The sequence below is a fragment of the Saccopteryx leptura genome, chromosome 1 (genome assembly GCF_036850995.1).
Source record: "Saccopteryx leptura isolate mSacLep1 chromosome 1, mSacLep1_pri_phased_curated, whole genome shotgun sequence".
Classification (NCBI taxonomy): Eukaryota; Metazoa; Chordata; class Mammalia; order Chiroptera; family Emballonuridae; genus Saccopteryx; species Saccopteryx leptura.
The window spans coordinates 50,574,596-50,602,498 of NC_089503.1; the positions used below are offsets into that span (position 1 = coordinate 50,574,596).

A 27,903-nucleotide genomic window follows, 5' to 3' on the forward strand; every position below is an offset into this window, starting at 1 on the left:
TAGCCTGAATCCTGAGCAAGGCTACTCTCAGCATGACCTTCTGTCCTTCAATTTTAGCCATGCTCTGGAAACAAATGAAACTCCTGCACGGAGAACTGTGGATTCTCTGTACCTCTCAAGCTAGAGGAGTTCAGAGCCAGAGGGAACAGCTGGAGGAGTCCTGCTGCTTTGCTAGGCCTCCAGGAGTTGTGGGGAAGTTGAATTCCTAGTTATCCTCAGGGAGCCTATAATCTAGAATGCGAAGCAGCCCAGGCCAACCGGCTCAGTGGATAGAGCTGTTGGCCCAATGTGCAGACGTTCCAGGTTCAATCCCCAGTCAGAGCACATGTGAGAAGCAACCATCTGCTTCTCTTCCCCTCCCTCTCCCCCTTCTCTCCCTCTTCTCTTCCCACAGCCAGTGACTAGATTGGTTTGAATGTTGGCCCAGGAGCTCATTTGATTTTAGCCAGCACTACAACATCTGCCCAAGGTAAGGGTTGCCAGGTGGATCCCGGTTGGGGTGCATGTAGAAATCTGTCTCTCTATGTCTCCTCCTCTCACTTAAAAAAAAGTAATATCCCTAGTCGGCTGGCTCAGCGGTAGAGTGATGACCCTGCACATGGAAGTCCCTGGTTTGATTCCCAGCCAGGGCACAAAGGAGAAGCACCCATCTGCTTCTCTACCCTTTCCCCTTTCCTTTCTCTCTGTCTCTCCCTTCCCCTCCTGCAGCCAAGGCTCCATTGGAGCAAAGTTGGCCCGGGCCCTGAGAATGGCTCCATGGCCTCTGCTTCAGGCACTAGAATGGCTCCAGTTGCAATGGAGCAATGCCCCCAGATGGGTAGAGCATCGCCCCCTGGTGGGCATGCCAGGTGGATCCCCACCAGGCACATGCAGGAGTCTGTCTCTCTGCCTCCCCACTTCTCACTACAGAAAAATACAAAAAAATTTAAAAATAATAATAAAGGGAGAAACAGATAATATGTTCCTAAAACACAAATCATGTCCTTTGTGTGACACTGAAAAGAGAAGGGTGAGTAGAAGAGCCTTCCTCGGTAGAGTGGGCTACATAATCTGTGGAGCTCGGTGCAAAAAGAAAATATGGGCCTCTTGGTCAAAGAGTAGGGAAAAAGTGCTGTTAAATAAATAACACACAAGGATAAATAGTGTATAATTCTAGTTATACAAGATGCCCAGAGTAGTCAAATTCATGGAAAATGAAAGTATAAAGGTCGTTGCAGGGCTGGGGGAGGGGTGTTGGAAGTTACTGTTTGAAAAACTAGAGCTGTGTAGTGGTAATGTTTGCACAACAATGTGAATGTACTTAATGACACTGAACTCTACATTAAAAAATGGTTAAGCTTGACCAGGCGGTGGCGCAGTGGATAGAGCATCGGACTGGGATGCAGAGGACCCAGGTTCGAGACCCCAAGGTCGCCAGCTTGAGCGTGGGCTTATCTGGTTTGAGCAAAAATCCCACCAGTTTGAACCCAAGGTCGCTGGCTCCAGCAAGGGGTTACTCAGTCTGCTGAAGGCCCGCAGTCAAGGCACATATGAGAAAGCAATCAATGAACAACTAAGGTGTTGCAACGCGCAATGAAAAACTAATGATTGATGCTTCTCATCTCTCTCTGTTCCTGTCTGTCTGTCCTTGTCTATCCCTCTCTCTGACTCATTCTCTGTCTCTGTAAAAAATAAATAAATAAATAAATAAATAAAAAACAAGAAAAAAAATGGTTAAAATGGTAAATTTTATGTCATGTATATTTTATAACCACACATTCTCTGCTTCTCATGGTGTTTTTTTTTTAATTACCTTTTTTTTCCCCCCCAAAGTCTGCGTTCATTTTTTATTTATTTATTTATTTATTCATTTTTAGAGAGGAGAGAGAGAGAAACAGAGAGGGACAGAGCGAGAAGGGGGGGAGGAGCAGGAAGCATCAACTCCCATATGTGCCTTGACCAGGCAAGCCCAGGGTTTCGAACCGGTGACCTCAGCATTTCCAGGTCGACGCTTTATCCACTGCGCCACCACAGGTCAGGCCTTTTTAATTACCTTTTATTCAGAAACTTTCATAAAGATCCTCAGACTTTTTTTTAATTTTTAATAAATTTTTTATTTTTTTATTTTATTTTTTTACAGAGACAGAGAGAGAGTCAGAGTGAGGGATAGACAGGGACAGACAGACAGTAATGGAGAGATGAGAAGCATCAATCATTAGTTTTTCTTTGCGCATTGCAACACCTTAGTTGTTCATTGATTGCTTTCTCATATGTGCCTTGACCGCGAGCCTTCAGCAGACCAAGTAACCCCTTGCTTGAACCAGTGACCTTGGATCCAAGCTGGTGAATTTTTGCTCAAACCAGATGAGCCCACGCTCAAGCTGGCAACCTCGGGGTCTCGAACCTGAGTCTTCCACATCCCAGTCCGACGCTCTATGCACTGCGCCACTGCCTGGTCAGGCCAAACTTTTTTTTTTTTTTTTTTTAATTACACAGAAAGAGAGTCAGAGAGAGGGCTAGATAGGGACAGACAGACAGACAGGAACAGAGAGAAATGAGAAGCATCAATCATTAGATCATTAGTTTTTTATTGCGACACCTTAGTTGTTCATTGATTGCTTTCTCATATGTGCCTTGACTGGGGGCCTTCAGCAGACCAAGTAACCCCTTAGCTCGAGCCAGCAACCTTGGGTCCAAGCTGGTGAGTTTTGCTCAATCCAGATGAGCCCATGCTCAAGCTGGCGACCTTGGGGTCTCGAACCTGGGTCCTCTGCATCCCAGTCCGACGCTCTATCCACTGCGCCACTGCCTGATCAGGCTCATGGTGTTTTTTATTTGCTATTTAACATCAATCTAAGAAAAAGACAAAGCTTTAGAATGAATTTTATCCTTCATCTTTCTATTATGCAAGCCAGTTTTATTTATTTTTAAAATTAATTAATTTATTGATTTATTTTTTAATTAATATATTGATTGATTTTAGAGAGAAAGGAAGGCAGAGAGAGAGAAACATTGATTTGTTGCTCAACTTATTTATGCCTTCATTGGTTCATTCTTTTTTGTGTGTGTGTTTGTGTTTTTCTGAAGTGAGAAGCAGGGAGGCAGAGAAAGAGACTCCTGCCTGTGCCCAACCCTGATCATCCAGCATGCTCACTAGGGGGCGATGCTCTGTCCATCTGGGGCATTGCTCCATTGCAACTGGAACCATTCTAGCACCTGAGATGGAAGCCATAGAGCCATCCTCAGTGCCTGGGCCAACTTTGCTCCAATGGAGCCTTGGCTGTGGGAGGGGAAGAGAGAGATAGAGAAAGTAGAGGGAGAAGGGTGGAGAAGCAGATGGGCATTTCTCCTTTGTGCCCTGGCAGGGAATCAAACCCAGGACTTCCACACACCAGGCTGACACTGTACCACTGAGCCAACCGGCCAGGGCCTTCATTGGTTCATTCTTTTTCTTTCTTTTTTTTTTTTTTTTTTTTAACAGAGACAGAGAGAGGGATAGATAGGGACAGACAGGAACGAAGAGAGATGAGACGCATCAATCATCAGATTTTCATTGTGACACCTTAGTTGTTCATTGATTGCTTTCTCATATGTGTCTTGACCGTGGGCCTTCAGCAGATCGAGTAACCCCTTGCTTGAGCCAGCGACCTTGGGTCCAAGCTGGCTCAAACCAGATGAGTCCATGCTCAAGCTGGCGACCTCGGGGTCTTGAACCTGGGTCCTCTGCATCGCAGTCCAACGCTCTATCCACTGCGCCACTGCCTGGTCAGGCGTGGTTCATTCTTATATATGCCCTGACTGGGGATTGAACCCACAACCTTGGCATGCCGGGATGACACTCTAATGAAATGAGCCACCTGGCCAGGGCTATAACACCTGCTTTAAAACAATTTTTCATTGCTTTTAGACAGACAGAAGAGGGCAGGGAGAGAGAGAGAGAGAGAGAGAAGCATTCATTTGTTGTTTCACTTAGTTGTGCATTCATTGCTTGCTCCTGTATGTGCTGTGACCAGGGATTGAACCCACAACCTTGTCCTTTCAGGATGACGCTCTAGCTGACTGAGCTAGTTGGCCAGTACTACAACACCTGCTTTAAGCCCTGGCCGGTTGGCTCAGTGGTAGAGCGTCGGCCTGGCGTGCAAGGGGTCCTGGGTTCGATTCCCGGCCAGGGCACACAGGAGAAGTGCCCATCTGCTTCTCCACCCCTCCCCCTCTCCTTCCTCTCTGTCTCTCTCTTCCCCTCCCGCAGTGAGGCTCCATTGGAGCAAAGATGGCCCGGGCGCTGGGATGGCTCCTTGGCCTCTGCCCCAGGCGCTAGAGTGGCTCTGGTTGCGACAGAGCGACGCCACAGAGGGGCAGAGCATCGCCCCCTGGTGGGCAGAGCGTCGCTCCCTGGTGGGCAGAGCGTCGCTCCCTGGTGGGCGTGCCAGGTGGATCCTGGTCGGGCGCATGCGGGAGTCTGTCTGTCTCTCCCCGTTTCCAGCTTTGGAAAAATACACACAAAAAAAAAATACAACACCTGCTTTAAATAAAAATATCAGAGTATCTAACATGTATTTGGAATCACTGAAATTACACAACTAGAATTCCAGGAGGAGTGTACCTCAAGTTGACTAGAAGAGACAGACATGAGCCAGGCTTATTAGGGAAGGTGGAGGGAGGAAGCAAGAATCATCCAGACATAAAACTTGGAGAAAGAGCTTCTGAGGGCCTGGGCCTGCACAGGTGCTTGGGCAGGTGCTTGAAGCAGGTGCTCTTTTGGGCCTGACAGATCCCCTCAACCCTTCCCACAGGCCTGCCACACCAGCCCACAGCAAATGGGCTACTCCTAGTTAACGTCAAAACTCAGAGCTGGCCTGGTCCGGTAGATCAGTTGGTTAGAGCATTGTCCCAACACACCAAGGTTGTGGGTTTGATCCCTGGTCAGGGAATATACATGAATGAATCAAGGAGGTCAGCTAGTTTGGTTGGTTGAGCATTGTCCCAAAGAGCAGAGGTTGCCGGTTTGATTCTTCTCTCTCTCTTTCTCTCTAATATCAATAAATTAAAATTAAATATCCTGGGATAGGCAAGAGGCTTGCTCCTGTCATGACTCAGCTAAAGCTGGCCACCCACCAGGAACACTATGGTACTGCCAACTTAGAGCAAGGATGGCCACCACCATGGGTGCCATCCTCCACAGGGTGCATGCTCCTATCACTGGTCCTCCTGCACTAGCATCCAGGTCCTTGCCAAAGACAGAGGACACAGTAGCAGTCACAGGGTAATGGCAAGAAGGGGGAGGCCAGGCAAGGAAGTGGCATTGCAAAGAGATCCCATTCAGAGAGGCCTCAGGGGGTGGGACTAAGCCCAGGCTCCAGGTCCTCGATGCCTGCTCCTGTGTTCCATAAGACTTCATCTACAGAACCCAAATTCAAAGATAAAATTATTATTTTTTTAGTGAGAGAGAAAGAGAGATGAGGAACATCAACTTGTAGTTGTGGCACTTTAGTTGTTCATTGTGTTCTCATACATGCCTTGATAGGGGAGAGGCTCCAGCTAAGCCAGTGACCCCTTGCTCAAGCCAATGATTGTGGGCTCAAGTCAGCAACCTTGGGGTTCAAAGCAGCGACCTTTGGGCTCAAGCCAGTGCCATGGTATCATGTCTATGAACTCACGCTCAAGCCAGCAACCCCACACTCAAGCCAGATGAGCCTGCGCTCAAGCTTGCGAGCACAGGGTTTTGAACCTGCGTCCTCATTATCCCAGGTTGACTTTATCCACTGCACCACCATCTGGTCAGGCTCAAAGATAAAATTATCAAGAATTTCAAGACTGCAACCACAGTGCATTAACTCCCAAGTGCAAGGCCCTTTGGAGTGCAGGGTCTTATTCAACTGTATAGGTCACATGGCCACGAAGCCAGCCCTGTTTCTCAGGCAAAAGAAGAGAGGGTTTTGGCTGGAGTATTCTTTGAAAGATCTCCTCATTCCTAAAGGAAACTTAAGTATAGAAAGTGCTTATAGCAGAGGGGACTGTGGCAGCTTTTCTCCACCTCCCCTGTGATCCTTTTCCCTCCTTGACAACACACTTCAGCTGGGCCCCTTTCCTGCCACCATCCCCTCCCCTCTCACTGTCAGTGTCTGCAATCATATGAGCCAGGAAATACTGGACCCTAAATTCTCTGGGATGATACATGGAAATCTAGTCCATTTCAGCACTGAGTGCATGGTTTCCCAAGTCACTTATCAGGGCTACCATGCATAAAGGCAGCGTGGGAGACTGTCCGGTGAGTTTGCCCCTGATAGCCTGGAGGTCAGAATGGGAGGTGGGCAGGGAGCAGTGTGGCCCTCTGGGCAGCTGCCACCTGTAGAGGATTAAGGGAGTCAACCCCTTATTTTACTCTATTTCCTAAATTCTATTGAGTGCAGACTGGAGGCAACATACCTCTTCTTTGTAGTGGCCTGGAGCTGTGTCTGGGATACAGTGAGTGTTTTCCTTGGACTGAAAGCTTTGCCTTGAGCATTGTCTGAATTGTATTCCAGTTATGCTGAAACATGCACTATTCGCTGAAGTGTACCCATTTCATCAAGAGCTTATGTGGGACTTTTCAACTTTGGAGGGCTCCTTGCTACATCCTGCACTGTGAAAAAACCAACTGTTGGGCAGATAAAATATATTGTGCTCACTTTGTTAAACATGGCACTGCCACATGGAGGCCGGTCGCTCAGGTGATATGAATGTGTGTTGGGGGCGGGGTGTGGGCAGGCAGGATCCTTGTAACCTGGGGCTTGGTTTTAGGACTAAGCCTTTCCCACCCTTTTTGATGTGAGGTGGTACAATCTCATCATGCCTCAGATAAGTGACTTTGTATTAGAGACTTCCCTATTTTGTATACTTGATTAAAGGTTTTTGATTTCTGCACTATAAAGTGGGGCAGACCAGGAGCTTGCTCTCTCAGTTCCTGAGATTAGCTTTAGAGAGGAGAGCAGAGAAAGGCCACGTGGAGGAGGCCAGGAGAAGCAGCCAAGATGGTGGAGTGCTGAGGGAGAAGCCAGTTTGTGCAGTTTGTGCAGGGAGAAGGAAGGAGTTGGGGAACAGAGGTGAATAAGTCTGGTCAGCTAGAAACCTTTGATTCTAGGAAACTGGGATAAGTCAGTAGCTTTGTGAGCACTGAATGTGAGTGGGTTTTGGAGCCCAGTGTGTGCCCACCAGGTGCAAGCTAGGATTAAAGATGATGGCCCATCAGTTTTTGGCTCCGTTCTTTACCGACTGTCCGAATCCAATATGAACCTGCATGGGCCAGGCGGCTGTGATGGTGGCCCGTGGATACTGGCTTTACACCAACCCTCACCAGCCTCACTAAACAGCAACTGTCGGCATATCAGCGGGAGTGTTCACTCCCCACACTCCAGAGCTCCCATTCCCAGGAAGGCAGGTAGGGAAAAGCCAGCAGCGCCCTTCCTCCCTCTTCTCTGGTGCCAGGAGGAAGGCATTTTCTTCTCAGCTGAGGGATAATCACTGAGCAGCACAGTCTGGTTCAGTCCTGCCTAGTCCAGCTGGCAAAGGAGCTGGGGCAGGGGAGAAACAGCCTGGAACCTGAGCAAAGGCAGATATAAGAGGCCCAGGAAGTCAAGAGCTTGGGTTTGGGTCTGGGAAGCAGAGCAGGCTGGCTGGCCCAGCCGAGGAGCTCCCTGTGAGCTAACTGGACTAGGAGGCTGGGGCAGGCCATGTGACTTCCCCTAGACTGTTCTTCCTCCACACCCCATGTGGGCCCCTTTCTGAGCCTCAGCAGGCCTCAGCTGGGAGTTCTTGGTGTGTTTAAATGTCTGTCAGAATGAAGACTGGATCTGTGGGTGACTAAGACCTTTTCTAATGTTATGTATCTATGAAGAGCTTTGAAGGGCAAGCAATGAAATCCCCTGCTCAACCCTGAAAGGTTTTGCATTTCAAATGAGTAAGTCATGACCCTTTTTCATAAAACTTCAAAGAACCTGATCAAAGATAACATTCATATTAAATAAAACAGCATGGCATTTTTCCCCTTTTTTACTGTAAAGCTGGAAATGAAAAACAGCCGCATTTCAGCTCTGGCAAACAAAGCATGAATGACAGTGACAAAGTGATTGTTGCAGGACAACCCTCGACATCCCCCTTTTTTTGGACCTTTAGCTGAATTTCTGACATAAGATATAGTTTTTCCAGTGCTCAGGTCATTAAGTAACCAGAAACCAAAGCTCATCTTGATAATCTCTGCCATAAATTACCATCTGAGCAGGCAGTTGTGGCGCAGTGAAGAAAACACTGAATTTGGGAGTCAAGAAGCCTGGGTTCTCAGGTCTTTGCCCTGCCTCTCCACAGCTGTACGGCCTGGGAAAGACACCTAACCTCTTGGGACCCTCGGTTTCCTCCTGTACAAATATGAGGATTGTAAATCCCATAGATCTCACAAAACTGTTATGAGTACATCATGTATAGAATACTTATTCTGTGTATGTACTTATTCTGTGCTTGATATACAATATACTCTGTGGCATTTTTTAAATCTTAATTTTAAAAAATTGATTTCAGAGAGAAAAGAAGGAAGAGAGAGAGAGAAAGAGAGAAATGCTAATTTGTTGTCTCACCCAATGGTGCACTCATTGTCTGACTCCTGCATGTGCCCTGACCAGGATCGAACCCGCAGCCTTGGTGTGTTGGGACAATGCTCCAATCAAATGAGCTAAATGTCAGGGCACATTTTTGGTATTTTCCTTAACACTTCCTCCCACCCTCATACCAATGTAATAAAACAAATATAAAGGTCACATTTTAAAAATTGCTGTATTCAAAATAATAAACTTTAGGGTAAATAAGCTTTAAAACAAAAGTACACAAGCAAAAAATAAATAATTTACACCAACCCACTAACTTAATTTTCAGAGTAAAGCCATTTATAATTACAGCACTGTTATCTGGGCTCCAGCCTGTGGGCAAACTTCAAGAGTTCATTATTTTTTTAAATGATAAAAAAACATGAACATTAAAGTCTTTATCAAAATCAAAGCACTGGATTTAACTTTTAAATTTTAAGTAATCAAACTTTGTAATTTTATACATAATCCAATGCAGTGCTAATATAATTAGCATTTCAGCTTGAAGAGTTGGTATTTAACGGGGATGGAAAACTATAATGAATAGTCTTCAAACCATGAGATACAAATAAAAACAGACAAATATACAGTAGAACAAAAACTGCAGACACTCTACTAACTGGGGGAAATATTTGAAGGCTTTACATCCTTTATTATCCATGATGGCTTTTGGAATTATGATTGTGTGACATATAGAACCTCTGACATTTTACATATAGCCTTTATTTGATTTTTTTCACAGTAAGTTAAAAATCTATTGTAAGACCCCATAAGACTTCACTGGTCTTGCATAAAGACTCCAGGAATCTGCATGTGATAAAAGAGTAATGTGAAAATTTACTGTATTGCCCTAATTTCATACTGCCTTGTACACATGAATCAATTTGGAAATCTAGTCCAAAGGTTATATACACAAAAGTGTCAAGAATAAAATGTTCTCCACGCTTGCATAAAAATGTGTACAGTGTTTCAGGAATGGAAAAGTTCTCATTTTCCTGGGCCCGGGGCTTCGTGGATCTCTGCTGCTTGGGGATGAAGGCTCCTCATGCTTTACTGCTCTCGGGATTAATCGTCCAACCCTGGCGTTTCTCCTTGTTGGATCCTGGATGCTATTCTGATGGCTTCTTCCAGAGATGGCTGTTCTCCAAGCTGAAACAGAACATATACAGACCTACAGTCAAGATAAGAAATAGGATATATTCCTTTGGATATGTACCCTGGGAAAGTGAAATTACTTTCTGTGATTCCGATACCTAACAAACAAAATAACCGAACCCCAAATTCCTACAAGGAAGAATAATGCAGTTTCTTTCTTTCTTTCCTTCCTTACCTCCCTCCCTCCTCCTCCTCCCTTCTCTCCCTCCCTCCCTCTTTCCCTTCCCTTCCTTTCTTTTCCCTTCTCTTCCCTTCCCTTCCCCTTTTCTCTTTCCTTCCCCTTTTCCCTTCCCTTCCCTTCCCCTTTACCCTTCCCTTCCCTTCCCCTTTTACCTTCCCTTCCCTTCCCTTCCTTTCCTTCATTTCTCTTTCTTTTTTAATTGATTTGAGAGAGAGGGGAAAGGAGAGAGAAAATGAGACAGGATCATCAATCTGTTCCTGTATATGCCCTGACCAGGGATCGAACCAGCAACCTCTGCACTTTGGGATGATGCTCTAACCAACCGAGCCATCCAACCAGGGTTATGCAGTTTCTTTATTTAGGATTTTGATAAACCTTTGCACGTGCAAGGGACAAAAGATGCTCATCTTTTTCAATGGAGACAAATCAGAAAGCTTCCTGAGCCTTTAACTTCTATGCCCATAAACTAAATTATAATCAATGGCTTCCCTGGCCAGACAGCTTGGTTGGCTAGACCAGTGGTCAGCAAACTCATTAGTCAACAGAGCCAAATATCAACAGTACAACGATTGAAATTTCTTTTGAGAGCCAAATTTTTAAAACTTAAACTATATAGGTAGGTACATTCCTTATCAAGGTAGCACCCGCATGTGGTATTTTGTGGAAGAGCCACACTCAAGGGGCCAAAGAGCCACATGTGGCTCGCAAACCACAGTTTGCCAGCCAGGGGCTAGAGCAGGCATGGCCAACATAATGCCCACGTAATGAGTTTATGTGGCCCGCGATTAAATTTTTAATATTCTCCGCTACTTTAAAATCTCAGCTACTCAAAAGCAGAAGCATCTTTGATTATTGGAAATCGAAATATTTAAGAAGATAGTGATACGCGGAAAAGAATTCCTTGTGTGACTAATCTAGGGTTAACTTCCAATAATTGGTCGAATGCATTTGCGATACTTCTTTATTTAAAAAAAGAATCCATTATAAAGATTTACAACTTTTGTACTCATCTGTACTCGATATGAACTGTTTGACGTTTAGCGGCGGCAATGTGAAACCCACATTCTTTTAGGCAGAGTTTGCCAGTGCGCACCCAAGGTCAAACAATTCGTTATTTTTGTGGTCAAGTGTGCTGAATCAAGTGGCATTGTAGCATAGACAATAGCTACAGTTGATAACTGAAAACATGTCCAGGCTGTTTGTAAAATGAAATAATTGTTTTATTTGTGATATAACCCCTTCAAGCTCATTCTATTAATTAAATATTGTTTTGATTGATTGTGATACAGTTTTCATTAAACAGATTTTTTTTTTTTTTTGTATTTTTCTGAAGTTGGAAACAGGGAGGCCGACTGGGATCCACCTGGCATGCTCACCAGGGGGCAATACTCTGCCCATCTGGGGCATTGTTCTGTTGCAACCAGAGCCATTCTAGTGCCTGAGGTAGAGGCCATGGAGCCATCCTCAGCGCCCGGGCCAACTTTGCTCCAATGGAGCCTTGGCTGCGGGAGGGGAAGAGAGAGACAAAAGGAGAGGGGGAGGGGTGGAGAAGCAGATGGGTTCTTCTCCTGTGTGCCCTGGCCAGGAATCGAACCAGGGACTCCTGCATGCCAGGCCGACACTCTACCACTGAGCCAACTGGCCAGGGCCTCATTAAACAGGTTTTAACATATTTAAATCATAGTTTTAATTCTTTGTATTTTTTGCTTAAGGTTGCCATTGTAGTTCAGGACTTGACATATTTATACGGTATGTAATTATTTTTTTATTTTTTTATTAAAATATACTTTTATTAATATTGTATATTAAAATTTTTTTCACTCCCATTTATTCATAAACAAATTACATAATAAAATTTTGTTTACTTAAACAAATTTTTTTTTGTATTTAACATTTTTTAATTTTAATATTTTGTCTGGCCCATGAAAAAAGTTTTCTTTCTAATCTGGCCCGGGGACAAAAACTGTTGGCCACGCCTAGGCTAGATAGAACATCGTTCCAAACTAGAACCATCCCAAAGAGGTTGCCGGTTCGATCCCAGCTCAGGGTACATACAGTCACAGATATAGGTTCCTGTCTCTCTCTCTCTGTCTCGCTCTCTCCCTTCCTCCCTCTCTAAAATCAATCAATCAATAAAATAAGAAACAATGGCTGGCATTTCATGAGTGTGTTCTAACCCTTTTCCAAGTAACAACATGAAGAACAATTCCCCACAAAGATGCAATCTGCACCCAGCATTCTAGATTCTCTGCTTGAATCCAGTGACTCCCCAGAAGATGGCTTTCTTCTTAGTCTCTGACACTGTAAAACACGGCTGGGCAGCGGTTCTCAGATGGAGGGTCTATGTTTATACGAGGTTTATTTTCAAGGAGTATCTCTAAGTGCTTTATAGAATCCTGCTAATTAGATTTAGAGAGTAAGACAGCTGGCTGGATGCACATGAGGGTACATACCAGAAGCTTAATTGTTCTTGCTATAAATTCCCTTGAATATGCAAAGGCAGTAAAGAATAAATGTTGGTCTCTTTGAATCCACTCAAACACAGCAATTTCCTTAGCATGGTTCAGTGACACAGATAATTCTGTGCCCTGCCCTTGTAAAGGTCATGCACAAAGCACAAGGTATACACAGTGGAGATGTACGAGCCTGACAGAGGACAGCTGCCTCTGGACTCACCTGAACTGCGATCTGGGTGCCATTGGATGTTGCCACTAAGGTCAGAGGTCTGGTTTCTGTGGTCACTAAGTGATGGCTGTGCTGTTGGTGCCCCATTTCTGAGGATGCAGTATGGAATGCTGCCAAGTCCTGAGCTACAATGGCAACCTTAAACAAAAAGTACAAAGAAGAATTAAAACTATGATTTAAATAGGTTAAAATCTGTTTAATGAAAAGGACTGTCTTCAAATTGAAAAGGAAGAACTCCCTCTGACAACAGACTTGTAGAAGCCTGAAGCTGGAAGAAACCTTCCATACTGCCTTTTGTGGACTCCTCTTTTTTATTTAAGGAAGCTGCAGCTCAGAGAGAAGGGATTTATTTAAGGTTATGAGATGAGGCAACAGCAACCAGGGTAGAGGAGATCACAGAAGAGGACCTGTAACCAGGCTCCACCCACCAGGGAGCGGTAACTGCGCCCAGGCTCTATGACCCCTAAGCGGCTGCCTGGGAAGTTGCACACATGGACTAATTCACATTTCAAATGTCTACTTATTCCTAGGTTTGGAGCAGTGGTAGACAATATACTGTTTTCTCCTGTTTACCTGTTGCATTTTAATTAGACTCCATTTAACTAGGTAAACTGAAAGGACCAGTAGCATTACTGACAAATAGTAACATATCTTTTTTTTTTTTTCTCTATATGCCTGTGTTAATTTCAAGTTTATTTCAACTTATGCAACTTAATTTTTTTTTTTTTTTTCTGAAGCTGAAAACGGGGAGGCAGTCAGACAGACTCCCGCATGCGCCCGACCGGGATCCACCCGGCATGCCCACCAGGGGGCGATGCTCTGCCCATCCGGGGCATGGCTCTGTAGCGACCAGAGCCACTCTAGCGCCTGGGGCAGAGGCCAAGGAGCCATCCCCAGCGCCCAGGCCATCTTTTGCTCCAATGGAGCCTCGGCTGCAGGAGGGGAAGAGAGAGACAGAGAGGAAGGAGAGGGGGAGGGGTGGAGAAGCAGATGGGCGCCTCTCCTGTGTGCCCTGGCCGGGAATCGAACCCAGGACTTCCGCACGCCAGGCCGACGCTCTACCACTGAGCCAACCGACCAGGGCCGAACATATCTTGTTATACTCATTTCCTATTTTAGAGTCTATGGAATATTTCCATGTTGTTCCTGAAGCATCTATTCAGAGTAGTAGAAAGGGCTTTTGTGGCTTTTAAACCACAAATGTAGCCTTATTTATGCAGATAACAGAAAATGGCATCAACTACTTCTGTTAAATGATGTTCTAAAATTTTTGCTCAGCCAAACACAGAGGAAGACTAGGTTAAAAACTAAAATTTCTATTTTACTTGGCCATTAATCCACTAAAATGCTACGCTGGTTCAATCCTAGCAATGTTTCATAATCTAGTAACAGATTTGACCCCGCAATAGCAGAGTGGTTTACACTGAACTAACTGCTCCTGCAGATAACAATCAGAAACTGTGGACAAAATATGAAAAAGCAACTGTTTGATGGGATTGAAGAATAAGGAAAAGCAGACAAACTGTAGGGAATTCTGAAAGAAAGGGAACCATACTGGGTCATATCTATGTTTAAATAACTTTTTCCCTGAGGCTACTCCCCAGTCTGAGTAGCACAGGGTGACTTAGGTTTCAGATAATGGAATCTCGGGCTGCCAGAATGGCTATATAGATGAAGAGGAATATTCTAGAAAGAAGAAAACCAGAGGGGGAGCCCCCCAAATCTGTGTATAAACTCTCAATTCCTTAAGACCTCAGACTGCAAATGTTTGAGGGAGGCTCCAATACTTCTGGTAAAAAGCAGCTGCTGGAAGGCTGCCAAAGCAGAGAAGAGGACAGAATTTAGTTTCAATCCCATCAAGTCAGAGGAGCTGTACTACAAATAATGCTAAAGAATATCCTTAGGATAATTCATAGGTGGAATCAGGACACCCCACGTGCATAGTCAACATCTGCTGACGGCCTACAGTTGCAGCAGAAGGTGCAGCAACAGCAACTAATCCACAGGTGAAAGCCCCACCCCTGCTGTGATTCCCCTAGTTGCAGGACGCTGCCTGATTTCATTCCAGCACTCAAGTCTCTCCTGAGAATTTTCCTGTCCCACAAGCTACAGATAAGCTGTACAGATAAGAATGTTTGCTTTAGTCCTGGCCGGTTGGCTCAGTGGTAGAGCATCAGCCTGGCGTGCAGGAGTCTCGGGTTCGATTCCCGGCCAGGGCACACAGGAGAGGCGCCCATCTGCTTCTCCACCCCTCCCCCTCTCCTTCCTCTCTGTCTCTCTCTTCCTCTCCCACAGCCAAGGCTCCATTGGAGCAAAGATGGCCCGGGCACTGAGGATGGCTCCATGGCTTCTGCCTCAGGTGCTAGAATGGCTCTGGTTGCAACAGAGCAACGGCCCAGAGAGGCAGAGCATCGCCCCCTGGTGGGCATGCCGGGTGGATCCTGGTCGGGTGCATGCGGGAGTCTGTCTGACTGCCTCCCCATTTCCAACTTCAGAAAAATACAAAATAAAAAAAAAAGTTTGCTTTAGGGTCACTACCTCTCCAGACTTGCCCTCTAACAGGTAAGAGGTATATTTACCCAAGCTCAGCTATAAACCCTTCCAGATATTCTAGAGCAGGGGTCCCCAAACTTTTTACACAGGGGGCCAGTTCACTGTCCGTCAGACTGTTGGAGGGCCGGACTATAAAAAAACTATGAACAAATCCCTATGCACACTGCACATATCTTATTTTAAAGTAAAAAAACAAGACAGGAACAAATACAGTATTTAAAATAAAGAACAAGTAAATTTAAATCAACAAATTGACCAGTATTTCTTTTTTTTTTTTTTTGTATTTTTCTGAAGCTGGAAACGGGGAGAGACAGTCAGACAGACTCCCGCATGCGCCCGACCGGGATCCACCCGGCACGCCCACCAGGGGCGACACTCTGCCCACCAGGGGGCGATGCTTTGCCCCTCTGGGGCGTCGCTCTGCCGCGACCAGAGCCACTCTAGCACCTGGGGCAGAGGCCGAGTAGCCATCCCCAGCGCCCGGGCCATCTTTGCTCCATTGGAGCCTTGGCTGCGGGAGGGGAAGAGAGAGACAGAGAGGAAGGAGGGGGCGGGGGGTGGAGAAGCAAATGGGCGCTTCTCCTGTGTGCCCTGGCCGGGAATCGAACCCGGGTCCCCCGCACGCCAGGCCGATGCTCTACCGCTGAGCCAACCGGCCAGGGCTTGACCAGTATTTCAATGGGAACTATGGGCCTGCTTTTGGACGTCTTCTATTGTGCAGCCACATAATCCTTTGCGCAGCGCCTCATTCTCGTTCAGTTACTCTCAGAACACTGACCACCAATGAAAGAGGTGCCCCTTCCGGAAGTGCGGCGGGGGCGGATAAATGGCCTCAGGGGGCCGCATGCGGCCCGCAGGCCGTAGTTTGGAGACCCCTGTTCTAGAGCCATGGAGATGGCTGAAACTGGTAAGGCAAGACCATTCTGTAAGGCAGCCTGAACGATCACGTTTGCGTTTCTTTCTTTCTTTTCTTTTTGATTTTTATTTATTGATTTGGGGGAGGGGCAGAGAGCAAGAAACACTGGATATATTATTCCATTTATTCGTGCTGTCATTGGTTGATTCTTATATGTGTTGTGACTGAGGATCAAACCTGCAACCTTGGCATATCAGAACACTCTAAGAACCAGCTACCTGGCCAGGGTTGGGTTGTTTTTTCATTCTGGCATAAGGTATAATTAGCAAACAATAAATATATACCCATCTTAGGTGCTGGGTTTTCACAGCTACATCCGTGAAACCATCACCTAAAACAAGATATAATACAGTTCCTTCACATTTCATGTCTCAATGTCCTTCCCCAGCCAAGCAGCACTTTCTAATTTCTATAACATAATTTTTTTTACTCTGTTTTTGCATTTCATGTAAGTAGAATCATACAGTATGTATTCTGGTGGAATTTCTGGGTCAAAGGGTAGAGGTATGCTTGACTTCATAAGAAACTGCCAAAATGTTCTCCTCAGTGGTTGTATCATTTTACGCTCCCACTAGTACGTATGAACGTTCTAGTTACTTCACACATCTTTGCCAACATTTGCTTTTAAGTCTTCTTTAATTTTAGGTATTTTCCTGTGTTTGAAAAGGTATCTCACTGTGATTTTAATTTGTGTTTCTCTGATGACTAAAGACGTTAAACACTTTTTGTGTCATTGCCATTTGTGCATCTTCTTTTGTAAAGGGTCTATTCAAACAATCAAATGATTTATGCTCATCTAAACTTTATTTATTTAGCTAATTTTAAATAGGCTATTCAGGCCCTGGCCAGTTAGCTCAGTCAGTTAGATTGTTGTCCCGAAACACTAAGGATGTGTGGGTTTGATACTGGTCAGGTCACATTTGGGAAGCGACCAATGAAGGCACAACTAAGTGGAACAACAAATGAATGCTTCTCTCCGGCTCTCTCCCTCCCCCTTCCTCTTTCTAAAATCAATCAATCAATAAAAATAAATTGTTCATATTTTTATTGTTGATATGCAGAGGTTTGTTTTATATTCTCAATACAAATTTATTGTCAGATATACTTAAGTGTGAACAACTTTTTCCCCATTTGGCACTTTTTCTTTTTTTTAATATTTTATTTATTGATTTTTAGAGAGAGGGGGGAGAGAGAGAGAGGAGCAGGAAGCATCAACTCCCATATGTGCCTTGACCAGGCAAGCCCAGGGTTTTGAACCGGCAACCTCAGTGTTCCAGGTTGATGCTTTATCCCACTGCGCCACCACAGGTCAGGCCAGGCACTTTTTCTTAATGGTGTCTTTTGGCTAGCAGAATTAATTTTGATAAAGTCCAATTTATTAGTTTTTTCAAGAATTCACTTTTCCAGAAGCTTTATGATTCTGAGTTTTGCAATTTAAGGTGTAGAAGGCATTTAATTTTATTTTTAAAATGTTAGTTTGGCTACTATAGGTCCTTTGCTTTTTCAGGTAAAATTTATAATCAGATTATCTATATCATCAAAAAAGCCTGCAGAACTCTGGCCAGATAGCTTCGTTGGTTATCTGCATGAAACACAGAGGTTGCTGGTTCAATCCCTGGTCAGGGCACATACAGGAACAGATAGATGTACCTGTCTATCTGTCTCTCTCTTTCTCTCTCTCTCTCACTCTCCCTTCCTCTCTGGCTAAAATCAATAAATAAATTTAAAAAAAAGCCTGCAGAAATTTTGATTATGATGGTAAGAAATCTATAAATGAATTTAGGAAGAATGAGAGCTACTAATTTTGACAAACATACCAAACAGCATAAGGTAGCTGCAATGAAACTCAACACTGCCTTTAGCATAGTACAAGAACAGTTTTTAAATGTATTAATATCACTTATTTTAATGGAAATGAAAAAATAAAACTACAAAGAGATAAATCAGATTGGAAAAATTAATAAAGACTTTTTCCTACAGAAGGGGAACAGGAGCTGGGCACTCTCAAATTCTGCAGGTGGGACTACAGATTGGCACAACCCTTGAAGGAAAGTTTGGCAACACTTATCACAATTACAAATGTGTGTCTTTTTACCCAGCAATTCCACTCTAGGGATTTACTCACACACATGCAAAATCACATATACACAAGGTTATGTGTTATTTGAAACAGCAAACAACTAAATAGATTATGGCATGTTCATATAGTAGAATACAATATAGCTTAAAATAAAAGAGTAAGGAGCCTAACTAGGTGGTGGCATAGTAGATGGAGCGTTGGACTGGGACACACAGAGCCCAGGTTTGAAACCCTGAGGTCGCCACTTGAGCACGGGCTCATCTGGCTTGAGCACAGGCTCACCAGCTTGAGTGCGGGGTTGCTGGCTTGAGTTTGGGATCATAAACATGACCCCATGGTCACTGGCTTGAGCCCAAAGGTCACTGTCTTGAGCAAGGGGTCACTCACTCTGCTGTAGCCCCCCCACCTCCCCGTCAAGGCACATATGAAAAAGCAATCAATAAACAACTAAAGAGCCATAACAAAGAACTGATGCTTCTCATCTCTCTCCGTTCCTGTCTGTCTGTCCCTATCTATCCCTCTCTCTGACTCTCTCTCTGTCTCTGTAAAAAAATAAATAAAATAAAGTAAAATAAAAAAAAGAATGAGGAAGCACTGTATATTATGAAATAGATTTTCTAGGTATGTTATTAAGTTAAAGAAAAATAAGAAAGAAAAGAATAGTATAGTTTACTATCATAAAAAAAGAGAGAAGTGGTGTCCTGGCTGGGTAGCACAGTTGGTTAGAGCGTCATTGTGATGTGCCAAGGTTGCCTGCTTTGATCCTTGGTCAGGGCACATGAAGGAAGCAACCAAAGAATGCATAGAAAAGTGAAACAAGAAATCCATGTTTCTCTCTCTCTCTCTCTCTCTCTCTGCTTGCCTCTGTAAACATCAATAAATAAAATTAAAAAGAAAAAGGAAGTGGGGAAGATGACTACTTGTATTTGTTGTATATGCTTAATCACTGGATGAATAACAAAAACTAATAAAAGTGGATTATCTCTAAGGGGGCAAAAACTAGGTTGATGGAGACTGCGGTGGGAAGGAAGACTTTTGTTTAATTTTCTTATATTTTTTAAAATTTTATTTATTGATTTTAGTGAGAGAGGAAGGGAGAGAGAGGGAGAGAGGAACATCAAGCTGATTCCTATATGTACCCTGACTGGGGGGTCGAACTGGCAACCCCTGTGCTTTGGGACAATGCTCTAACCAACAGAGCTAAGCCTGAGGAAGACTGCAATGCATACCTGTATATACTTTTTGATTTTTGAACTATATGAATATATTACATATTAAAAAAATTAAATAAAATTTTTCAAATGAATTATTCCCTAAGAATCTGATGATGATGATAATTAGAAGAACAGCTATATATATGCAGGCTGAGTAGTTTAAATGCATTATCTCATTAATCCTTATATCAACCTTATGGGGCAAATAGATGATAAAAAACTGAGACTCAGAGCATTATGTAGCTTAGAAGTTGTAAAACTGTTGGGATTCAATTGAAGTTTATATGCTTACCCATTTCACATTGTGCATCTATTAACAATTTTGATATTGACATGTTTTGACTGATATAAAAGAAAAAAAAAAAGCAATTACCTGCTGCCCTTCTGTACCCTCGGCTGTTACCATAGCAACAGAATGTGCTCCTGCTGAGGAGATTACTGCATCATGAGCAGGAACTGTGATGGGAGTGCCATCCTGTGTTACCATTGTGATGGTATTGCCAATGGCTTGCATGTCAGCTTGAGATATGTTGACCTGCAATATGATGCATTTTACAAATCAGTCAATGTTTCTTATTATATCTGGCAATCTTTATTAAAGACTAGGTCTAATCTTTGTATAAATCTACTCTGTGGAAGCAAATAAGTATTTTATATTTTAGAAAGAGGTTATCAGAAAAATTGAGTATTTCTTGCCCTGGCTGGAGAACTCCACTGATTGGAGCATCAGTCCGAAGAGCAGAGATTGCTGGTTTGATCCCTGGGTCAGGGTGTGTACAGGAGCGGACTGATGTTCCTGTCTCTATCTCTCTTCCCCTTCCACTCTGGCTAAGATCAATAAAAATTTTTAAAAATTGAATATCGTATTTCTTAAATGTATTTTCTCCTCTTCATCTCTACTGCCAACTTAGACCTATATTTTTCTTTCATCTGACTTTCTGCAATACCACTTCTTTCTAGGTATCTAGTTCCCTGGTTGGCAAACCGCGATTCATGAGCCACATGCGGCTCTTTGGCCCCTTGAGTGTGGCTCTTCCATAAAATACCACGTGCAGGCTCATCTCTCCTCCCTTTCTGTCTGTCCCTATTTGTCCCTCTCTCTGTCTCTGTCAACAACAACAACAACAACAACAACATTGTGGTGGGGAAAATAGCTGTTTGGGAGTACATGAAAAGGGATTAAACTCATTCTGTATGGTCAGAGAGGAGCCATGAGTAGATGACATGGCAGTAGGTTCCTGTCATCACTAGAATTATCCAAGAATGGAATGGGCTTTCTCTTAAGTGAGAAAATGCCATGTATTTTAGGGTTGCTTTGGAGGGAATTTATCCTGCACAGGGAGGGAGGTTAGATCAAATGACCTCCAGAGGGCCTATCTATGTAGAATTAGCAATGTTCAAAGTAAGATGGGATGAACTGGGCTGGTACAAGAGGTTTGCATTTTCCAATCCTGGGTATGTTCTGCCTCCCAGCTAACAGCAGCATCTTAACAGTTATCAATACAAATGGCAGATTAATTATGGGAGGTAAAGCTCTGAGACAGATAAGGACAGAGTTCTCCATGGAAAAGGCAGATATAAGAAGGTAAAGAACCCCAGGTGCCTGTTTCCACTAGGTACTAAGACAACCTTAGCTAGGGCTTAAAAATGAAATCAAGTCTGAATTATTTTGGGCCAGTGGCATCTAGAAAAGAGTAACAAGTTTGACTATGTGAGAACAACCAATACACTGATTTTAGAGAGAGAGGAAGGAAGAGAGGGAGAGACAGACAGGAACATTGATCTACTCCTGTATGTACCTTGATCAGGGATTGAACCAGCAACCTCTGCACTTCAGGACAATGCTCTAACCAAATGAGCCATCCGGCCAGGACTGGAATACCTATTCTATTAATTATGTGACACTCACAGGATTCCACATAGGAAGCGAGCCACACTTTGGACATTTTACACGTCTGCCCATCACGGACTTACCAGGATCTTTTTCGAGATCAAACAAGATCGGGCGCTTTGAGGCTGGTATGGCAGTAGACCCCAGAATCTTTTAATGATGCCATCATCACTCAGCCACAGCCCTGCAGATTTCTCAGTCTCTCCTCCTGGACCTAATCATCCACCAGATTCTATTTCTTTTCTGATTTGTGTTTCACACGGATCACTTTTCAAGCCCTCAATTTCACTGTGGTTCTGATTTTCATAACCTCACCTTTGAACTATATCAGTAACACCATCTGAGTTCTAGAATCACAAACCTCTCTACAAATCTCATTGCATGTAGACTTTCAGCAGGCTACTGAAAACCTCCAGGAAAGCTAGCACTGCTACAAGCCGAAGTCCAAACTTTATGCCCTGATATTCAAGGATTTCCTCAACTGTGACCCAACCTGACTTTAAGGCCCAGGTCCAGAGAAATATTTAACTTGTTTGGCTTTTGGTGCATACTTACATGCTGAGTTCCATCCTGGGATATGAGTGTAACCTGTTGACTTAACCCAGACTGGGTTACTGTGGCTACTTGTGTAGACACAACATCATCCCCTTCTACACCTGTAACATATGTGATCTGGGACCCTTTAAGGACATCATCACCTTGACCTGTTTAAAACAAATAAATCATTTATTTGACCAACCAATCAAGATATTTAGAAAACAAAGGATATTTTAAATATCATACAAATAGGTATGTTATCATAGTCTACATAATGAAAATAGTTTCCAGGACCTCCTTCCAATTCTTGTACTTTAATTTTCACAAAGTCAAACCAAATCAAAGCAGACCAAACCAAACATTTCCACATCAAAGTTTATTTTTCTAATTTTGGAAAATTTCTTTCATTCTCTTAGTTGGAGTGATTAGTGATACTGTGCATGTGCACTGGGGCAGGGAGTGGGGGAACTATACAAAAAGACTGATTGGCAAATAACCCTTTCAATATGGCAAGTTCTTACAGTCACTTAAGAAGCTGTTAAAAGTGGTAAGACAACCATCATAAACATTAACCACAAATTCAATGGTGTGTAAATGCAATCTACTAATACTAGGTTATTCTTTATTTTTTTCTTCTTATTTTTCAAGTGAGAAGAGGGGAGATAGACAGACTCCTGCATGCGCTCTGACTGGGATCCACCCAGCAAACCATCTCAGGGGCTGATGCTCTGCCCATCTGGGGGCCTGCTCACCGCCAAGCTATTTTTAGTGTCTGAGGCGGAGGCTCCATGGAGCCATGCTTAGCGCCTTGGGCCAATGCACTTGAACCAAACAAACCATGGCTGTGGGAGGGTGAGAGAGAGAAAGAGAGAAAAGGGGAAGGAGAAGAGTAAAGAAGCAGATGGTCACTTATGCTGTGTGCCCTGACTGGGAATTGAACCCGGGACATTCACATGACACTGGGCTGACACTCTACCAATGAACCAGCTAGCCAGAGCCTAAATTACTTATTCTTTAACGCAAGTGATTTGTTGCAAGTCAGCAGTACATAATGACATCATTGTGTAAAGATAATGCAATGGCATGTTATCTGGTATAAGGTTAATCATTTCATAAGTGACAGAACAGGAACCACCATCCACTTCTTTATTTCATAAAGACCCAGCAAGTAAACAGAAGTTTCAACAGTCCATTATTGCTCACCCTCTTCTTTTACCACTTTCCACCTTCCATAAAGGCAGACATAGGGTAAAGATACATTTTTTTCCCTTCAAAGACTTAATATAATAATTTAAGAACACTTCTCTTTTTTTTTTAAGCAACTTTTTTTTTTATTATTTTTTTACGGAGACAGAGAGAGAGTAGAGAGAGGGATAGACAGGGACAGACAGAAACGGAGAGAGATGAGAAGCATCAATCATTAGTTTTTCGTTGTGCGTTGCGACACCTTAGTTGTTCATTGATTGCTTTCTCATATGTGCCTTGACCACGGGCCTTCAGCAGACCAAGTAACCCCTTGCTAGAGCCAGCGACCTTGGGTCCAAGCTGGCAAGCTTTTTGCTCAAACCAGATAAGCCCGTGCTCAAGCTGGCGACCTCGGGGTTTCGAACCTGCATCCTCGGCATCCCAGTCCGAGCTCCATCCACTGTGCCACCGCCTGCTCAGGCTAAGAGCACTTCTCAAAGTTAGTGGTTGATGCATGTGCTCATGTAGCTATCATCATCCTGGTGTAATCTCCATGGCAGTCATTACTTCATTTATTTTCTTTTTTGGTTCTACTCCACAGCTATTTTTTTTTTCTTCTCTTCCAAGTGAGAGGAGGGAAAATAGACTCCCGCATGCAACCCAAACAGGATCCACCCGGCAACCTCTGTCTTGGGCCGATGCTTTGCCCATCTGGGTGCCTAAGGCAGAGGCTGCACTGAGCCATCCTTAGCACCTGGGGCCAATGTGCTGGAACTAATCGAGCCAGGGCTGTGGGAGGGGAAGAGAGAGAAAAAGAGAGGAGAAGGAGGGGTGGAGAAGCAGGTGGCTGCTTCTCCTGTGTGCCCTGACTGGGAATTGAACCTGTGACATCCACACACTCGGCCACCAGCCACTGAGCCAACCAGCCAGAACTTTTTTTTTTTTTAAAGATTTTCTTTTTATTGATTTTACAGTGAGGGGGGGCAGTGAGAAGTATTAACTCATAGTTGCTTCACTTTAGTTGTTAATTGTTACTTGTTGTTTGTCATATGTGCCTTGACCAGGCAAGCCCAAGGTTTCGAACTGTCAACCTCAGTGTTCCAGATAAATGCTGTATCCACTGAGCCACCACTGGCCAGGCATATTTCATAGCTATTTATATATCATTATTTCAGTAGGTTATAAAACTTAGGAGAGCCTGACCTGTAGTGGTGCAATGGAGAGAACATCAAGCTGGTACACTGAGGTTCCAGGTTTGAAAACCTGCAGTCGCTGGCTTAAACACAGGGTCGCTGGCTTGAGCAAGGGGTCATTGGTTTGGCTTGAGCTCCCCAGTCAAGACATGTATGAGAGGCAATCAATGATCAACTAAAGTGCCACAACTATAAGTTGATGGCTTCTCATCTCTCTCCCTTCCTGTCTCTCCTTCCCTCTCTAAAAAATAAATAAATAAAGAACCCTGGCTGGATAGCTCGGTTCATTAGAGCATCATCCTGAAGCACAGAGGTTGCATCAGGACACATACAAGAGCAGCTCAATGTTCCTATCTCTCTCTCTCTCTCTCTCTCTCTCTCTCTCCCCCTCCCTCCCTCCCTCTCCCCCTTCCTCTCTCACTAAAATCAATAAAAAAAATATTTTTTTTAAATAAAGAAAAAAAACAGAAGAGGTACACAAATCCATCCCTATTCTTAGAAAAACAATCTTAGCTTAGTTTTTTCTTTTGTAAACAGAATGTACATTATATTATAGATTATTTTCTTTCTTTTTTGTGTGTGATAGAGACAGAGAGAGACAGATAGGGACAGACAGACAGGAAGGGAGAGAGATGAGAAGCATCAATTCTTAGTTGCAGCACCTTAGCTGTTCATTGATTGCTTTTTCATATGTGCCTTGATGGGGGGGGGGATCTGCAGGAGAGCAAGTGACCCCCTTGCTCAATCCAGTGACCTTGGGCTTTAAGCCAGCGACCTTTGGGCTCAAGCCAGTGACCCTGCACTCAAGCTGGTGAGCCCGTGCTCAAGCCGGCAACCTTGGGGTTTCAAATCTGGGTCCTCTGTATCCTAGTCCGATGTTCTATCTACTGTGCCATTGCCTAGTCAGGCACAGACTATTTTCCTGAGTACAAGAAATTCTGACAATCTGAAATAACAATATTTAAGGAAGAGACTGATGAAGCTTAAAAAAAGTCTTAGAATTTTGGCTTAGCACAATTAAAGCCTGCTTTCTAACAACAAGAATGCAGCAGTAATAATATATTTTTTATTTTATTTTATTTTTTATTTTTATTTTTTTTCTGAAGCTGGAAACGGGGAGAGACAGTCAGACAGACTCCTGCATGCGCCCGACCGGGATCCACCCGGCATGCCCACCAGGGGCGATGCTCTGCCCACCAGGGGGCAATGCTCTGCCCCTCCGGGGCGTCAATCTGCCGCAACCAGAGCCACTCTAGCGCCTGGGGCAGAGGCCAAGGAGCCATCCCCAGCGCCCTGGCCATCTTTGCCCCAATGGAGCCTTGGCTGCGGGAGGGGAAGAGAGAGACAGAGAGGAAGGGGGGGGTGGAGAAGCAAATGGGAGCTTCTCCTATGTGCCCTGGCTGGGAATCGAACCCGGGTCCCCCGTACGCCAGGCCGACGCTCTACAGCTGAGCCAACCGGCCAGGGCCTGATAATATGTTTTAAAAAATTTTTATTTACTGGCCCTGGCCGGTTGTCTCAGTGGTAGAGCGTCGGCCTGGTGTGCAGGAGTCCCGGGTTCGATTCCCAGCCAGGGCACACAGGAGAGGCGCCCATCTGCTTCTCCACCCCTCCCCCTCTCCTTCCTCTCTGGCTCTCTTCCCCTCCCGCAGCCAAGGCTCCATTGGAGCAAAGTTGGCCCGGGCGCTGAGGATGGCTCTGTGGCCTCTGCCTCAGGCGCTAGAATGGCTCTGGTTGCAACAGAGCGACGCCCCGAATGGGCAGAGCATCGCCCCCTGGTGGGCATGCCGGGTGGATCCCGGCCGGGCGCATGTGAGAGTCTGTCTGACTGCCTCCCCGTTTCCAACTTCAGAAAATACAAAGGAAAAAAAAAAAAAAAAAAAGGAAAAAAAATTTTTTTATTTACTGATTTTAGCCAGACAGGAAGGGAAAGAGGGAAGGAAGAAGAGGGGAAGAGAAAGAGAGGGGAAGAGAGGGAGGGAGAGGGAGAAAAGGAGACGAAGAGATGTAAAGTGAGAGAGACACACACACACACAGACAGGAACATCAATCCACTTCTGTATGTGCCCTGACTGGGGATCAAACCAGCAACCTCTGTGCTTTGGCTGATGGTCTAACCAACGAAGGTATCTGGCTGGGACGACAGATGTAATATTTACCCGTGTACATCTGTAATGCTTTGGCTAGAAAACAATATAGCATTCAAGACTAAAGGATTTCTTTTCTTTTTTTTTTTTTTTTTTTTTTTTTCTGAAGTTGGAAACAGGGAGGCAGTCAGACAGACTCCCGCACGCGCCCGACCGGGATCCACCCGGCATGACCACCAGGGGGCGATGCTCTGCCCATCTGGGGTGTTGTTCTTTTGCAACCAGAGCCACCCCAGCGCCTGAGGCAGAGGCCACAGAGCCATCCTCAGCGCCCAGGCCAACTTTGCTCCAATGGAGCCTCGGCAGTGGGAGGGGAAGAGAGAGACAGAGAGAAAGGAGAGGGAGAGGGGTGGAGAAGCAGATGGGCGCTTCTCCTGTGTGCCTTGGCCGGGAATCGAACCCAGGACTCCTGCATGCCAGGCCAACGCTCTACCACTGAGCCAACCGGCCAGGGCCTAAAGAATTTATTTTCTTACTACCACATGAAAGATATCTGAAAAGACAAATTAGAACCATAGAGAAGCATTTGAGCAGTGAGAGATGTGTTCTTTCCCTATTCTCCAACCAACTCTTTCTCTCTTTTTTTGTTGTTGTTCATTTTAGAGGAGAGAGAGAGAATGAAGAGGGGATGAGGAGCAGGAAGCATCAACTCCCATATGTGCCTTGACCAGGCAAGCCCAGGGTTTTGAACTGGTGATCTCAGCGTTCCAGGTTGACGCTTTATCCACTGCGCCACCATAGGCCAGGTTCCAACCAACTCTTTTTTTCTTTTTTTATAGAGACAGGGAGAGAGTCAGAGAGAGGGACAGATAGGGACAGACAGACAGGAACAGAGAGATGAGAGCCTGATCAGGCGGTGGCACAGTGGGTAGAGCATCGAACTGGGATACTAGAGATGAGAAGCATCAATCATCAGTTTTTTGTTGAGAGACCTTTGTTTTTCACTGATTGCTTTCTCATATGTGCCTTGACCACGGGGCTTCAGCAGACCAAGTAACCTCTCACTCAAGCCAGCGACCTTGGGCTCAAGCTGGTGAGCTTTTGTTCAAACCAGATGAGACTATGCTCAAGCTGGAGTCCTCAGGGTCTCGAACCTGGGTCCTCTGCATCCCAGTCCGACTTCAACACTTCATTATCAGTTAAGAATGGGAAAGGAGTTTTTTTTAATTTTCAAATTTACTTCATTTAAGAGGTAATCAATAAAACATTAAGACAATCTATAATTTGTTTTTTGTTTTAGAAAAACCAACTTCATTTTTCCTATTTACCTGTGCTGAGTTATTTAACTGAAGTCACACAACATAGTTCTCTGAAATATTTTTTCAAATATTTTTCACTAGCCTGACCAGGCAGTGGCGCAGTGGATAGAGCGTCGGACTGGCTCATCTGGTTTGAGCAAAGCTCACCAGATTAGACCCAAGGTCGCTGGCTTGAGCAAGGGGTTACTCGGTCTGCTGAAGGCCCGTGGTCAAGGCACATATGAGAAAGCAATCAATGAACAACTAAGGTGTCGCAACGAAAAACTAATGATTGATGCTTCTCATCTCTCTCCATTCCTGTCTGTCTGTCCCTGTC

General features: G+C 44.5%; 1 protein-coding gene across 3 annotated transcripts in view; it reads right to left on the reverse strand.

Moving 5' to 3' along the window:
* Positions 1-8,969: 8,969 nt before the first annotated feature.
* ZNF143 (zinc finger protein 143) overlaps positions 8,970-27,903 on the reverse strand; it is a 62,626-nt gene continuing 43,692 nt past the window's right edge. For 2 of the 3 annotated variants that reach the window (XM_066365998.1, XM_066365990.1), the window contains exons 13-16: positions 21,822-21,970; positions 19,749-19,910; positions 12,604-12,750; positions 8,970-9,740 (exon numbers count right to left, since the gene is read on the reverse strand). In XM_066365998.1, coding sequence (XP_066222095.1) covers positions 9,657-9,740; positions 12,604-12,750; positions 19,749-19,910; positions 21,822-21,970 — 542 coding nt within the window. In that variant the 3' untranslated portion in view covers positions 8,970-9,656. The remainder of the gene's footprint in view (positions 9,741-12,603; positions 12,751-19,748; positions 19,911-21,821; positions 21,971-27,903) is intronic. The other variant, XM_066366005.1, reaches the window with a different exon arrangement.